At 50.6% G+C, this 13445-nt stretch overlaps 1 protein-coding gene across 1 annotated transcript in view; it reads right to left on the bottom strand.

Moving 5' to 3' along the window:
* Window positions 1-12043, bottom strand: part of LOC127053834 (uncharacterized) — a 49413-nt gene extending 37370 nt beyond the window's left edge. Inside the window, exons 1-9 of the mRNA XM_050959152.1 lie at window positions 10856-12043; window positions 6215-6318; window positions 5479-5633; window positions 4744-4912; window positions 4016-4139; window positions 3169-3284; window positions 2356-2570; window positions 1613-1721; window positions 999-1202 (exon numbers count right to left, since the gene is read on the bottom strand). Coding sequence (XP_050815109.1) covers window positions 999-1202; window positions 1613-1721; window positions 2356-2570; window positions 3169-3284; window positions 4016-4139; window positions 4744-4912; window positions 5479-5633; window positions 6215-6318; window positions 10856-11257 — 1598 coding nt within the window. The 5' untranslated portion in view covers window positions 11258-12043. The remainder of the gene's footprint in view (window positions 1-998; window positions 1203-1612; window positions 1722-2355; window positions 2571-3168; window positions 3285-4015; window positions 4140-4743; window positions 4913-5478; window positions 5634-6214; window positions 6319-10855) is intronic.
* Window positions 12044-13445: the final 1402 nt, after the last annotated feature.

Genomic DNA, 13445 nt, shown 5'->3' with positions numbered 1-13445 from the left:
ATGAAGCAGAGAGGCAAAACAGGCATAAGTTACTTTCCAGCCAGTTTGAATACTAAAATGAGGCTCAAACATTAGTCAGCAGGGCTGAACTTCACTAGAGGAACAATACAAGGGTAGTATACCCCTAAAGAGCCCTATAGTCTAGTGGTTGATGCTCTGGGTGGGGACTCAGGAGTCTCTCAGTTCTAATCCCAACTCAGCTGTTGACTTGCTGTGACACTGGGCAAGTCCTATCTTGCCTCTGTTCCTGCCACTCATTGTCCATTTAGATCAGCGATCCCCAAACTTTTCATTGTCATGTCCCCTCTTTCCCCTGTCCATGCACACACACCCTGAGCTGGGACTGGGAGCACGGCTGCAGTTCCGGGGGTGTGGGAAACATGGACAGGGGTAAGGGGGTGGCAGCTGGGGGTGGGTCCGGGGATAGGAACAGAGGGGCTGAGGCTGGGGGCAGGAGCAGACCAGAGCTAGGAGCGGAGTAGGGCTGGGTGGTGCTCCCTCCCTGCTCCCCCTGGGAGCTGGCCCAGGCCCCACCATACCCCCTGAACATTCCTCTGTTCCACATTTTGGGTACCTCCGATTTACACTCTTCAGGATGACTCTGTCTCACTGTGCTTTTATGGGCACAACAGGGGCCCCAATCTTGGCTGGGGTCTGTGCAGCGCCTGGTACAATGGGGGCCTGAAGAGCTATCTCTCTTTCAACATACATGCCTAGTCTCTTTCCACTCACTGGAATCAGTCAGTGGATAGAGGATGATCAGGAAGCCCTTTGTACAGCACCTAGCACAACAGGGTACAGGGCCATGACTGGACACCTGGGTGCTACAGTCATACAAATAATAACAACTCTGCAGTTTGCCTTGCTGGCTGGGTGGGGGTGGGGATGGGGGTGATCCCAAGCACCAGCTGAGTGTTTTGGCCTTTGGAGTCCAAGCCCTGTCTTGGCCGCAGGTGTCAGAGTCAGACAGGAAGGACCCCCCCCCCAACCAGACCAACCTGCTCTCCACCTCCTCCACAGTGTCTGGCAGTAGTTGGTTGAGAGTCTCCGGGAGGAGAGTGGCCACAATGCCAGAGATGATTGGGGCAGCACCGTAGACGACTGGCGGCAAGAAGGTGAAGTAGTCATCCAACATCTTGGCCAGGGGAGCCACAATACCTCCTACCCGGGCCATGGTGCTTCCAAAGCCCAGTCCGGTCTGCCTGGCGTTGCAGGGAAATAATCATCCAGAACAGGGAAGGATTAGCTCAGTACTGGGAGGGCAGACCTGGGAATGCTAAATAGTGACTCCGCAGGATGTGCTGCTCACTCTTCACAGCCAGTGCTGACCCCAATGCCCCAGCATGGCACTAGGGGGCGCTGTGCTTCAGGGAGCAGGGTGGGGGCTCAGTAGGAGATGCTCTCTTCTCACAGCCAGTGCTGACCACAATGCCCAAGCATGGCACTAGGGGGTGCTATGCTGCAGGGAGCAGGGAGGGGGCTCAGTAGGGGTATATTCTCCCCTCTCAGTCAGTGCTGACTCCAGTGCTGCAGTGCCATGCCAGGGGGCGCTGTGCTGCAAGGAATTGGGTGCAGGGTTCATCAGGAGTCAGTTGGAAATAAAGCATCTTACCTGATCGGTGTAGGGTAGAGCTCGGTTGTGAATAGAAACACACAGTTGAACGCAGCTGAAAGACATCCCTTCCCAATCACAGCCAGTGACGTGCGGACTATCTGCAGCTCTGCAAAGAGGGGACAAGGAGAATCCAGGGCTAGAACTCTGTTCCAAACTCTGAGCTCTCTCATGCCTATCTTCCATTCTGCATCCCAGCTCTGTAATCTTGACAGCCTCTCTCCTCTGCCCTGTTTCACCTGGCATATCCCCAATCCTGCTCTTTCTTCCTTCATCACTTCTCCAAGACCTGGCTTTCCTTTCGCTTCCATGGGTAAGAATCTTCTCCATTTCTCACTGTGATTGTTTTATCCTCTTCCCCTCTGACCTCACTCACGCCTACCTCAGGTCTGTTCAGACAGATGGCTGTGTATGGAGATAGATAGGTGGTTATGTATGTGGATGAGCTGATGGATGGATGGATGGATGGTTATGTATGTGGATGCATGGATAGGTGGTTATGTATACGGATGGATGGATAAATAGGCGGTTACGTATGTAGATGGATAGATAGGTGGTTGTGTATGTGGACAGAAGGATGGATAGATAGGCGGTTATGTATGTGGATGGATAGATAGAGAAAAAGAGAGAGAGATGCATACTGAGGGAGTCAATTACTCTTTGTTTGAATTACTTTAGACTCATTGACATTTCTTGGCGGTTATGCGCTAAGCATTGCCGTATGTGGACTGGACCAAACCCACCTCTGGGCACAAAGATGTTGGCAATGATGACAAGCCCAGCCAGGAGGAGGAAGGCTGAGAGCGTGATCCTGCGCCCAATATAGGACATGGAGATGGTGACCACCACTTTGGCCGGGAAGTCGACAGCTCCAAAAATCAACTGGATCAGATAGATACTGACGCCAAAGTTCTGCAGGTCCATGGCCAGCCCATAATAGGAGAAACTGGTAGAGAACCTGCCGTTCACCATAGAGAGAGAGAAGCAAAGGGATGAGTGAGTAGCCTGTTGAAAGTGCAGCCTTGTGAGATTTAGCTCCAGGCCTAGTCACAACTTAAGACCAATCTAGATGGGACTTGAGCGCTATCTAAACCCTTGTGCCAACCTTGTGAACAGCCACAAATTCAATATCCCCTCAGGGTGGAGCTGGCCAGGGGAACTTTTAGTGTAACGCTTGTGGGTGCTCTGGTTGGTGTGTGCAGTGATGTAACAGAGCGGAGGGCGGGGCATTATTCAAAGCAGGGATGCCCTGGACTGAATGGACATACAAAGGGCCCTAAAATGCACCAGCTTAGAGAGAAAACCCACAGACCTGATAAGAACCTGACAGACTGGAAGATAAGACCTAGATAGACACATAAGGTAGACAGACAGACAGATCTGCCTATGTCTAGGGATGGATTGAAGCATGAATGAATAACCCTTAGGCCGACAGATGTCCAAAATCTGCGGATTATCTATGCTCAGAAATGGACTAAAGTTATCGATACTGGGTTTGCCAAACCTAATTCGAACCCAGATTTAGGATCAGGGCCGAAGGGAAGAAGTGCTCTTACCACACAATTGAGAGGCAGCAGAATATCTGGCGTATGGCGGGCGTGCGTACCAGATCCGAGATAGTGTAGGAGGACTTCACTGTTGACAGTTCCTTCTGCATTTTGGATTTTAGGATCTAGTAGGAAACAAAAGGGTCAGTTGGGAAGCACATGACAGCCCCATGGATTCAGCTATGACAACACAGAACCTGCCAATGGCTCCTTGCTCCGGCAAATGGTAGCTACTCGTTCCTTACTGAGGCAAACTTCCAAGGACCTCAGTTTTCAGTTCAACAAGACCTACTTGTGATGGAATATAGAGTCCACATGTATTGATCATACAGGTCTGGTATTATTGGTACTATTAATCAGTATATTATGGTAGCACCAAGAGGCCACAACTAAGATCAGAGCTCAGTTACACAGCTTTCTCCCTCCCTCTCCCCCTGCTATTCGAACCCTACTCCCCTCCCTCACTCAGCCAGTGGCCCTCAATCCTGACCCACAGCCACAGCTGCTATCCCAGCCCTGGGCCTCCTTTGAGCCCAGACTGGCAGTTGTGTGCAATGATGTGCTGGTTTTATAACATGGACAAATATCCACAGGGGACTACGTTAATGTCACTTTGGAGCAAGGGAGGAAGCCAGGCCTGTGCCAGCTCTCTGCTGAAATCAGGCTTTATTCAATCTCCTTTGCCCTGTGCTAGAAATCTGGTGGGACAGGCCCTGGTTCTGTGTTCTCTGATAGATTAAAAAGTTAAATGGCCTGATCCTCAGCTAGTGTAAATGAATGACTCCACTGCCGTTGTGTCTGTTTAGACCACCTGAGGATCAAGCCCTTCATTAAAGACTCCATTGGGTCTCTTTACCTCTGTGGTAATCTTCTCCCCTTCTTCCCATTTCCCATTCATTCTGGCAACCCTTTGGAGCACCTTCACTGCTCTGTCATCTTTACCTGCCAGAACCAGCCAGCGAGCAGATTCTGCGAACCACCTGTTGAAAAAGTATAGTCAAATGTTTTTCCTGCAGAGCCAAGGTCAGTGATGTGACCCACAGCTTTGATGGGCTCCTCAAAGCAGGATCAGCTGAAGTGTAATGCAGCACAAGAGAATTATCCCTGTGTTTCAGAGGGGGAAACTGAGGCACAGACAGGAGCAGGAACTTGCCAAAGGAGTCAGCAGCAGAGCCGGGAACAGAACCCAGGAGTCCTGTGCACCACCCTCTTGAAACTCAAATGCCTGACTCCTAGTTCCCTGCTGTAACTCCACTTCTCCAAGAGCTGAGAACAGAACCCAGGAGTCCTGTGCACCACACTCTTGAAACTCAGATGCCTGACTCCTAGTTCCCTGCTGTAACTCCACTTCTCCGAGAGCTGAGAACAGAACCCAGGAGTCCTGTGCACCACCCTCTTGAAACTCAAATGCCTGACTCCTAGTTCCCTGCTGTAACTCCACTTCTCCGAGAGCTGAGAACAGAATCCAGGAGTCCTGACTCTCAGCTCTAACCACTAGACACCACCCCCACCCTGTCTGCTAACAACCACAAGGAAAGAGGACAGCACTCGTGCCTAGAAGGAGAGATTTCCAGAGACACGAACCAGGAATAGATGAGGAAGAAGAAGAAAGGCAAAGACACAGTCAGCTGGAGCCAGCGCCAGTCTGGGATGCCATATGCCAAGCCCGCCAGTAGGATCTGGCCCAGGGTGTAGACGAATCCTGTGGTGGCAATGGTGATGGTACGGAACTCAGTGGGGATCCACTCCACAACTGCAAAGAAAGGAACCTCGTTTAACCTGCCCATGGGCAGTGACCAGGATACTGCTAGCCCTGACTCTCTTCGGACCCACTGGCACCATGTGTTACTGCACCCTGCAGGGCTGCAGCAGAGGGAATGTATAGCTCTGTACTTTGAGCTGAAATAACCATATTGGAGACAGCAACTCTTGCCCCATCTGCCTTCAGATCCCCCATTGGTGGCCAGAGATATTGCAGCCTCCAGAGCTGCAGCTCCCCCAGTGGTAGCAGGTGGTATTACACCCTCTGAGGCTGGAGCTGCTTCAGCCCATAGCCCAGGTCAGCTGCAGAGGTAGCAAGGAGAATGTGCAAACAGCCCAATACTCTGAGCTGAAATAGCCCCATGGGAGCCTGCTTGCATGCTCTGCACTTCCCCTCTCTCTGCTACCTGCAGGTCAGGGTCATGCAGGTGTATGGAGCCACCAGGAGATCCCCAGTGCCAGCAGGTGGTACTGCACCTTTTAGTACATCAGTCACAGTATCTGTTAAGGGTTGAGGTGAGAAGCTTAAAACCTAGCTGCTAAAAAGGCAGGCCTTACTCAGGCAGGCGGTGTTGAGCCCAAAGCCAGACAGAGCCATCCCACCCAGGAAGCGGAAGATACAGTAGGAGATGTAACTGGGGGCGAAGGCCGTGCAGGTTCCCATCACAGCCAGCTGCAGAAAGGACCAAATCAGTATTGCCTTGCGTCCAAACCTATGTCAAAGGGGGACAGAGAAGGGAATAAGTTACAGGCATTGAGGTAGTGGTCAGGACTCGGCTGTGGGTCAGATGGGCTGTGATGTGATTGGAGAGGAGGTGATTCTCGGGGCTGATAGGACCATTGGCTTCCAGCTGGCATGTCCAGCTGGGTTGCCATGGACGACTGACCATGAATCAGATGGGGACAACGTGGAGTGATGGTTGACAGATTTTAAGGCTAGATGGGAGCATTAGATTGTCCACTCTGACTTCCTCTATAACACAGATCATTGGGCTAATTCACTAGGACCGGGAGGTCCCAACTGAAACTGGGGCTCCATTGCACCAGGTGTTGCACAGAGCCAGTGAGAACAGAGCTCCATTGTGCCAGCGCTGCTCTGCCCCTGACTGAGATCAGAGCCCCATTGTGCTGGACACTGCCCAGAGCTGTAGCGAGAGACCATCCCAGAGAGCTTGCCCCCAACAGACAGAGTACCAGAAGGAAAGGTGGGGCAGAAAGAGAGAGACTTGCCTCAGGTCACACAACAGAGCAGGGAATAGAACAGAGGTCTCCTGAGTCCCTGTTCTGTGCTTACCTGTCAGAGAGACCGCCTAGCACGAGTGCTCCCACCAGCACCCCGGCCATGTAGATTGACTGAGCCATCTGCTGGAACTTCTGCAAGTTACACACCAGGTCCCACTGCAGGTGGGAGAAGGGAGGGAGACAGAGAGTAAGTCAGTGATTTCTGCAGAGGCCCAGTGGATGGTGGTCAGATCCTAAAGCACTGGAGCATTGCAACAAGTCCCAGCCTTTGGGCTGTGAGCCTGCAAAGTGTCCTTGGTGTCCGGTTTCCATGTACAACAGTGGTTGCTGTCATTACACATGCTGTGGCTGTGCAACACAGTTGCTGGTGTTCTGTTCTCATTACCCTGCTGCAACTCCCACTGGCATCACTGGAGCTGATTTTCACTCATGCTCAGGCCCCTCTGCGCCTTTCTGGCAACATAAAGAAGCCTTAAAGTGAGTGGGTGTGGCCCCCTAGGAATCCCCACTGAGCTGAGTGCCTTCCTGGCTGGTGTGGAGCTGGAATAAGGGCTGATGCAGGGGGAGAATGGGCACCTGGCCAGAATGCATGGTGCTCTGGCTATTCTTTTCCCCTCAGGGCCATGGGAAGCAGCACATGTGTTAGAGCAGCCCGGAGGTTCTTGTCCCTGGCTGCCATTCCTGCCCTGACCATTCTCCCCTCCCAAAAGATGCAGATGCTGATTTTGCAAAAGCAATTACAGTAACAAACACCATGGTAACAGGCCTGCGAGAAACGAAGAGGGGTTTGTATGGTGATAGACGATGGGTGTGTCTGGGGATAGATATTACAGACACATGGAATGTCTTTCACTACTATATCACCTGTATAAATGCTGTCTGTTATCTGTATGGGCTAGGGTGGTATTCCAGGTTCCTGGGTGAGTAACAGGGTTAAACAAGTCTGGAGAAGCCTCAGCCCTTGGGGGAAATTGCATAATCTGGTTTGAACTGGTGGACAAAGGTGACCACCCAGAGGACTGAGAACGGTATGAAGTGATCATTCTCATCTGATCCAAGAACTGACATCATGCTGTGCCCAAAAGGCATGGGAAGGATTTGAAGTACTGTGTTCCTACCCCATTTGGAAGATGGGTGACTGCCGGATAAAACAGGCACGTATAAACTGTTGCTTGTTTTCAAGGTATAGTTTTCTGTAATGCTTTCGTTCTGAATAAATGGTACTTTACTTTCTGATGGCTGGCAGGGCCCTGTGTAAGCAGAGCTGTAGGTGCTGAACTCAGGTCAGGCCTTTAGGGATAATTACAGTGAGTTTCAAGAGAAATTGCATGTTTGCTTTGGGAGGAGAGAGTTGTGGGACTCCATCCCAACGGAGGTGAGGACTGGAGGCTTGAGACCTTAGTGGGGGTGCCCTAGAGGAGGCCACAAAGGGGTCAGACAGGCAGTTACCACAGGAACTGTGAGGGCATGTAGGGGGATGGATGGATAGACTGAGGGGTGCGTAAGGAAATGGGTGGATAGACTAACAAATCAAAATCTCTGCAGATATGTTCTCAGCAGTTTTTGCCAAGAACCCCAGTCATGAGAACAAAGCGTTCGTGGGCATGTCAGCTGCCAGCAGATAGCCTGAGAGAGCCCAGTGCAGTGTGGCCAGGCAGAGGCCTTTGTACTACCTTCAGAGTAATTTTGGACTGTAGAGTTTCTGTGATGTTGATCAGTATCACTGGGATTCATGGAAGTGCCCATTCTGGGCTCAAGTTGTTCTGTGGTCTGCGGGACCGGCTGACCTCCCACAGGCAATCCACTGAAGGCTGCCTGACTGCCGCCCTCACAGCGACCGGCACGCCGCCCCCCCGCCCCCCGGCTTGCCACCCCAGGCACGTGCTTGCTGCGCTGGTGCCTGGAGTCGCCCCTGTCGCCACAACCCCCAGCTCATTCACAGCAGCACGACTGCTTAGCCAGTTAGTTCTTTTTCTGTAGCTGTGCATTGGATTCTTCCTTCCTAAGTGCAGTACTTTTCATTGCCTTTACTGAATTTCATTGTGTTGATTTCAGACTGTAACAAGGTGCCCTGAGTCTCTTCTTAGGCACTTTTACTTCTCCAGGTGTTGGGCAAACACAACACAAACAGTTCCTCAGTCAGCCCACCTTGGGCTACAGCTTCCAGGTAGGGTGACCATATGTCCCAGTTTGGCCGTGGCAGTCCCATTTTTCAGCTCTGTCCTGGCCGTCCCTACTTTTTTGCCCAAACTGGGCATTTATCCCGGGTGCAAGGCAGAGCGGAGAGTAGGGGCTGCTGTCCAGGGGTTCAACTGAAGACAGTGCTGCCCGCTAGCAGGAAAGCAGAGAAATTTGCTGCTAGTGGGCAGTGCTGCCTTCTTTAGAGCTGAACCGCTGGGCGGCATGAAGCTCGGTGGATCAGCCCCAGCCCCGGGAGCCACAGAGCTTGGGGGTTCAGCCCCAATCTCGCTGCGGGTGGCATGGAGCTCAGCGAGTCAGTCTCAGCCCTGGGTGGCATAGGAGGGCAGCTCTGGCAAGCCTTATGTGCAAGGGGAGCGGCTAGGGGAAGCTCTGGGCCATCCTGTTTTTACTTTAAGAAATATGGTCACCCTACTTCCAGGGGTTTCTCCCCTTTACCTTTCAGTGGTTCCTGCAGGAGTCTTCCATGCTCTGTTCCCTGAGCACCACCTCCCAGAGCTTTCTCTTTGGAAGGCCCTTTTTCCCCAGCAGGTTTCCACTGCCTCCCCTCCCAGAGATCTCTTAGGAACTCCCTGATTCTTGCAGCTCCCTGGCTTTGTCTCACCCAGTCTCTCCCATCCCACAGAACTTCCTGCTTCTGGCCTGTGTCCCTATTCCCAGGGAGCCAGCAGCAGCTCCCCATGTCTCCTTTCTCTACCCCCTTTCCTAATGATGAGGCCTGATGCACCCAGGCGTCCCCCCTCTAAAGCCCAATCGTGATATGCTGACCAAGCACAGGTGCACTGGCCCTGCTCCCTTCCAGAGAACCGATGTCACCCTGTGATATAGACATTTCTCCAACTTGTCACGGTCCTTTTGAATTCTAATCCTGCCCTTCAAAGTGCTTGCAACCCCTCCCATCATGGTGTCAGCTGCAGATTTGATAAACATACTTTCCACTGCATGATCCAAGTCACTAAATGAAAATGTCAGATAATACCAGACCCTGGGGGACTCCACTAGATACATCCTCCCAATGTGACAGCAAACCACTGATTACTATTCTGAGAATGGTCTTTCAGCCAGATATGCACCTCCCTTACAGATATTTCATCTAGACCACGTTTCCCTAATTTGCATGTCATGGGGGACTGTGGCAAAAGCCTTACTAAAATCAAGACCTATCACATCTACTGCTTCCCCACATCCACTAGCAGTTACTCTGTCAAAGAAGGAAATTAGGTTGTTTTGGCAGGATTTGTTCTTGACTAAACCATGTTGGGTGTTATTTACAACCCTGTTATTCTCTAGGGGTGCTTACAAACTGATTGTTAAATAATTTATCCCAGTATCTTTTCAAGTATTGTAGTGGGCTGACTGATCTATGACTCCCTAGGCCTTCTTTGTTTCCCTTTTTAGAGATAGGTACATTCACCCTTCTCCAGTCCTCTGGGACCTCACCCATCCTCCTTGAGTTTTCAGGGATAAACACGAATGGTTTCAAGATTGTTGCAGGTAGTTCATTAAGTACTCTAGGGTGAATTTCATCTGGCCTTGCCAACTTGAATATATCTAACGTGTCTAAATATTCTTTAATCCGTTCTTTCCCTATTCTGGCTTGTGATCCTTCCCTCTGGCTCTTAATGTTAAATCTGTTAAACATCTTGTCACAATTATCCTTTTCAGTGAAGACTGAAGCAAAATGGGCATTAAACTCTTCAGTCTTCTTAATGTCATCCATTAGTAGCTCTCCTTCCCTGCTAAGTAAAGGACCTACACTTTCCTTTGCCTTTCTCTTGCTCTTGATGTACTTATAGAATCTTCACTTATATATTCATCTTTTATATCCCTTGGTTGGTGTAACTCGTTTTGTGCCTTAGCCTTTCTGATCTTGTCCCTTCAGACTTGCACTATTCGTTTGTACTCATCCTTAGCCATTAGTCCATGTTTCCACTTTTTTGATTTTCAGGTCATTAAAGATCTCCTGATGGGCCATATTGGCCTCTTACCTTTCTTACTGTCTTTCCTGTGTATCAGAATGGTTTGCTGTTGCGCCTTTCATATTGTCTCTTTAAGAAACTGCCCTCCTGAACGTCTTTGTCCCTTAGATTTTCTTTCATTCTGCTGCTCTCACTCCTTCCTTTCCATAGAATCATGAAATCTCTCATTTCATGATCCCTTTGGCTCAAATTGCCTTCCATCTTCAAGATTCTCAACCAATTCCTCAGCCAGGCAGAATCAAGTCTAAAATAGCTGACACCGCCCTTCCCCTCCTCACCTTTCGAAACAAGTTATCTCCAACACATTCCAACAACTTATTGAAGATTTTGTGTTTTGCTGTATTTGTATCCCCATACAAACCCCTGTGTCTCTCTGTCCCATACACATCCCTCTGTCTACCTAGTTACTTATGCAGTCCTCCTCTCCTCGATCCCAGAGCACCTCAATATTAATGGCAACCGGTGTCCCCAACCTGCCCATTCCTCCTAGTCCCTAGCAGTGGAGTATGTCTCACCTCAGTAATGATGGTGGAGGTGAACATGCTCCTATCATAGGTCCACCCCTCCGTGCAGGGCTCTGTGTCCAGCTGAGTTCCATTGGGCTCGGTGACATTGGGGTCTAGGAGCTGCCACTGAGCGGTGACAAAGCGGCGGCACTTCTCCGGCTGCCGGTTCCTGTCCATAGGGATGGCGACCCGGAGCAGGTCCTTGGAGTCCAGGCGCAGGGTGGCATTAGGGTAGCCAGTGTTGTTGGCATCGATATGGACTTGGCAGTGGTGTCCTGGGATGGCGGCGGTGAAGTTCTGCAGGAGGTTGTGGCTGGCCATCAGCACGATAGGGATGGTAAGCAACATTGTGTGGATAATTTGGAAACGTCCCATACCGCCCACCTGGTGTAAGAATTCGGCAAAAGACATGGTCCCGCTGGCAGCACCTTGCCCTCAGAAATAACCCCAGGCTACAAAAAATACTCCAGGATTCAAAATACTTCTAGAGCTGCATGGATCTCAAACCAGAACGGTGATTGTGGGGCTGCTGCTGCCTCTGAGCTAATGCGTCTCCTTCTGTAATTGAATGTCACGCTCCTAGATCCAGTGCTCCGTAGGTCACTCCCCTCAAAGGGTATCTGGTGTGCAACAGATTGGGGCTTTAGAGAACTGATGGAAGAATCCTTGGAGCCCTGGAGAGATTTGGCGTTTACCTAAGATGCTGCTGCGGAGTTGCTCCCAGTGCTGAAATATCCACAGGAGAGCTGGCAAAAGAGCTTTTTAGTTTGATCGAGGTGCGTCTGCCATGGATTTTCACCTGTGGCTTTAGATTAGAGTCCCTGTGTCTGTGAATCTTCCAGGTAACCCAGCAGAAGGGGTGTTCCTTCTAAGGCAAACAAAACAGGACTTGTTAAAATCCACCATCAGTCACCTGCTTTGCAAATGTCACTAGGCACCTTTGTTAGGGGTGCTGAAACCTTCCTAGATTCCTGTTTTCCCCCTTGCGACAAAGAGATCCTGATTGAAGGGTCCTTGAGAGGATTATATAAGCTTTAATCAGCTCATTTGGTTAAAGTTTTACTCCTGTTTTAAGGGATTCATTAAAATGAAAAGGGAAAAAAAATTAAAAAAAAATAAAAGAGGCAAATGGAGAAAAATGCAGCAGAGGAAAGTGCACTGGGTCTTGCTGGAGGACAGGTTCAGGCTTGGGGCTGAGAGTTGTGACATCCCCACAGAGCAGTCAGGGAAAGCCAGCCTTCTGGAAGCGGAGAGGGGCTGAGATGGGAAATGCACCGGTGCTCTCTGCTGGAGGGACTGCGTTCAGAAATGTACAGGGCTCTGGGTGGCTGGGTAAAAGGCCTATGGGTTCTAGAAGTCAAAGTGCCCAGGTCTGGTCTCTCCCACTGAGGAGCATTGCGGGTGTCTTGTGACACATTGGCTTCAGCCATCAGAGATGGCTGCATGAGCACATTGATCTGGGAAATTGGAGGAAAAATTAAATCTAAGATGGCTCTGTGGTTAAGGCACTGCAATTAGTGCCCCCCCCCCCCCCCCGCCTTCCAGTCATGAAGGATGGTCCACGGATCCTGACCGAGATCAGGGGGCCAGATGCTCCACAGATCCTACCAAGATCAGGGCCCTCTGCTTGTGCTGGATGCTGTACAGATCCTGACTGAGATCAGGGTCCCCTTCTTGTGCCAGGTGCTGTACATACCCCGGTGTGGCAGGCACCACACTGACACACACGGAGAGACAGTCCCTGCCCTGATGAGCTCAGTCTAAACAGCCAAAGAAAGATAATTCTTCCCCATTTTACAACCAGGGAAACTGAAGCACAGAATGCTAATGTGATTTGCTCAAGGGATCTCCTGGGTCCCAATTCTTTCCCACAAGGCCATTGTTCGTCTGCTGGATAGGAATGACAATCAGTGCATCCGTTCAGCAGAGCGAGTGATAGCATGTCAAAGCCAAATGTAGTTACACAAGAAGCAGAGGAGGTAGCAGATGCTGGGGACTGCATGCCAAGACCTGGGGGTAGAGCTGCTCCATTCAAAGCCTGAGCTCTTTAGCCTAGCAAAACACCCACTATAGACTAGTACCTGGGAGTGGGACGGATATTTGCATGGCCTTAGTTCTGTGTTGGAAGGATGGTGTTGTGGGTAAGACACTGGGCCATGAGTAAGGAAAAAATCTCAGATGTAAAAGTCCCTGTGCCTCAGTTTCCCCAGCTGTCTCTTTAGACTGTGAGCTCTTTGAGGAAGGGTCAGCCTATTGCTGTGTGTCACAAAATGGGGCCAAGGTCTGTGCAGCGCCAGACACAATGAGGGCTCCAATCTCAGGCGAGGTCCATGCAGATTCTGTTCTATGGAGGTTCCTATCTGCCTTATCACTACAGTACCTCAGCCCCTATCTTTGCACCACCACAATTCCCACTGGCTTCAGCTGCGACTGAAAACCGGGCCATGGTTTGGCCCCCCTGAATTCAAAGGCCATGAAGATGTTGGCATTTACTTCCCAGCTGCATCACCAGTTGACCTGCCAATCAATGCATCTCTATAGAGCCACATGCCCCTGGCAACGGACTTTATTCAGAGCCTTGTTAATTCACCACATAGTG

This window comes from Gopherus flavomarginatus, chromosome 6 (assembly GCF_025201925.1).
Source record: "Gopherus flavomarginatus isolate rGopFla2 chromosome 6, rGopFla2.mat.asm, whole genome shotgun sequence".
In the NCBI taxonomy this organism is placed as follows: Eukaryota; Metazoa; Chordata; order Testudines; family Testudinidae; genus Gopherus; species Gopherus flavomarginatus.
This window is presented reverse-complemented; position numbering and strand designations above follow the sequence as displayed.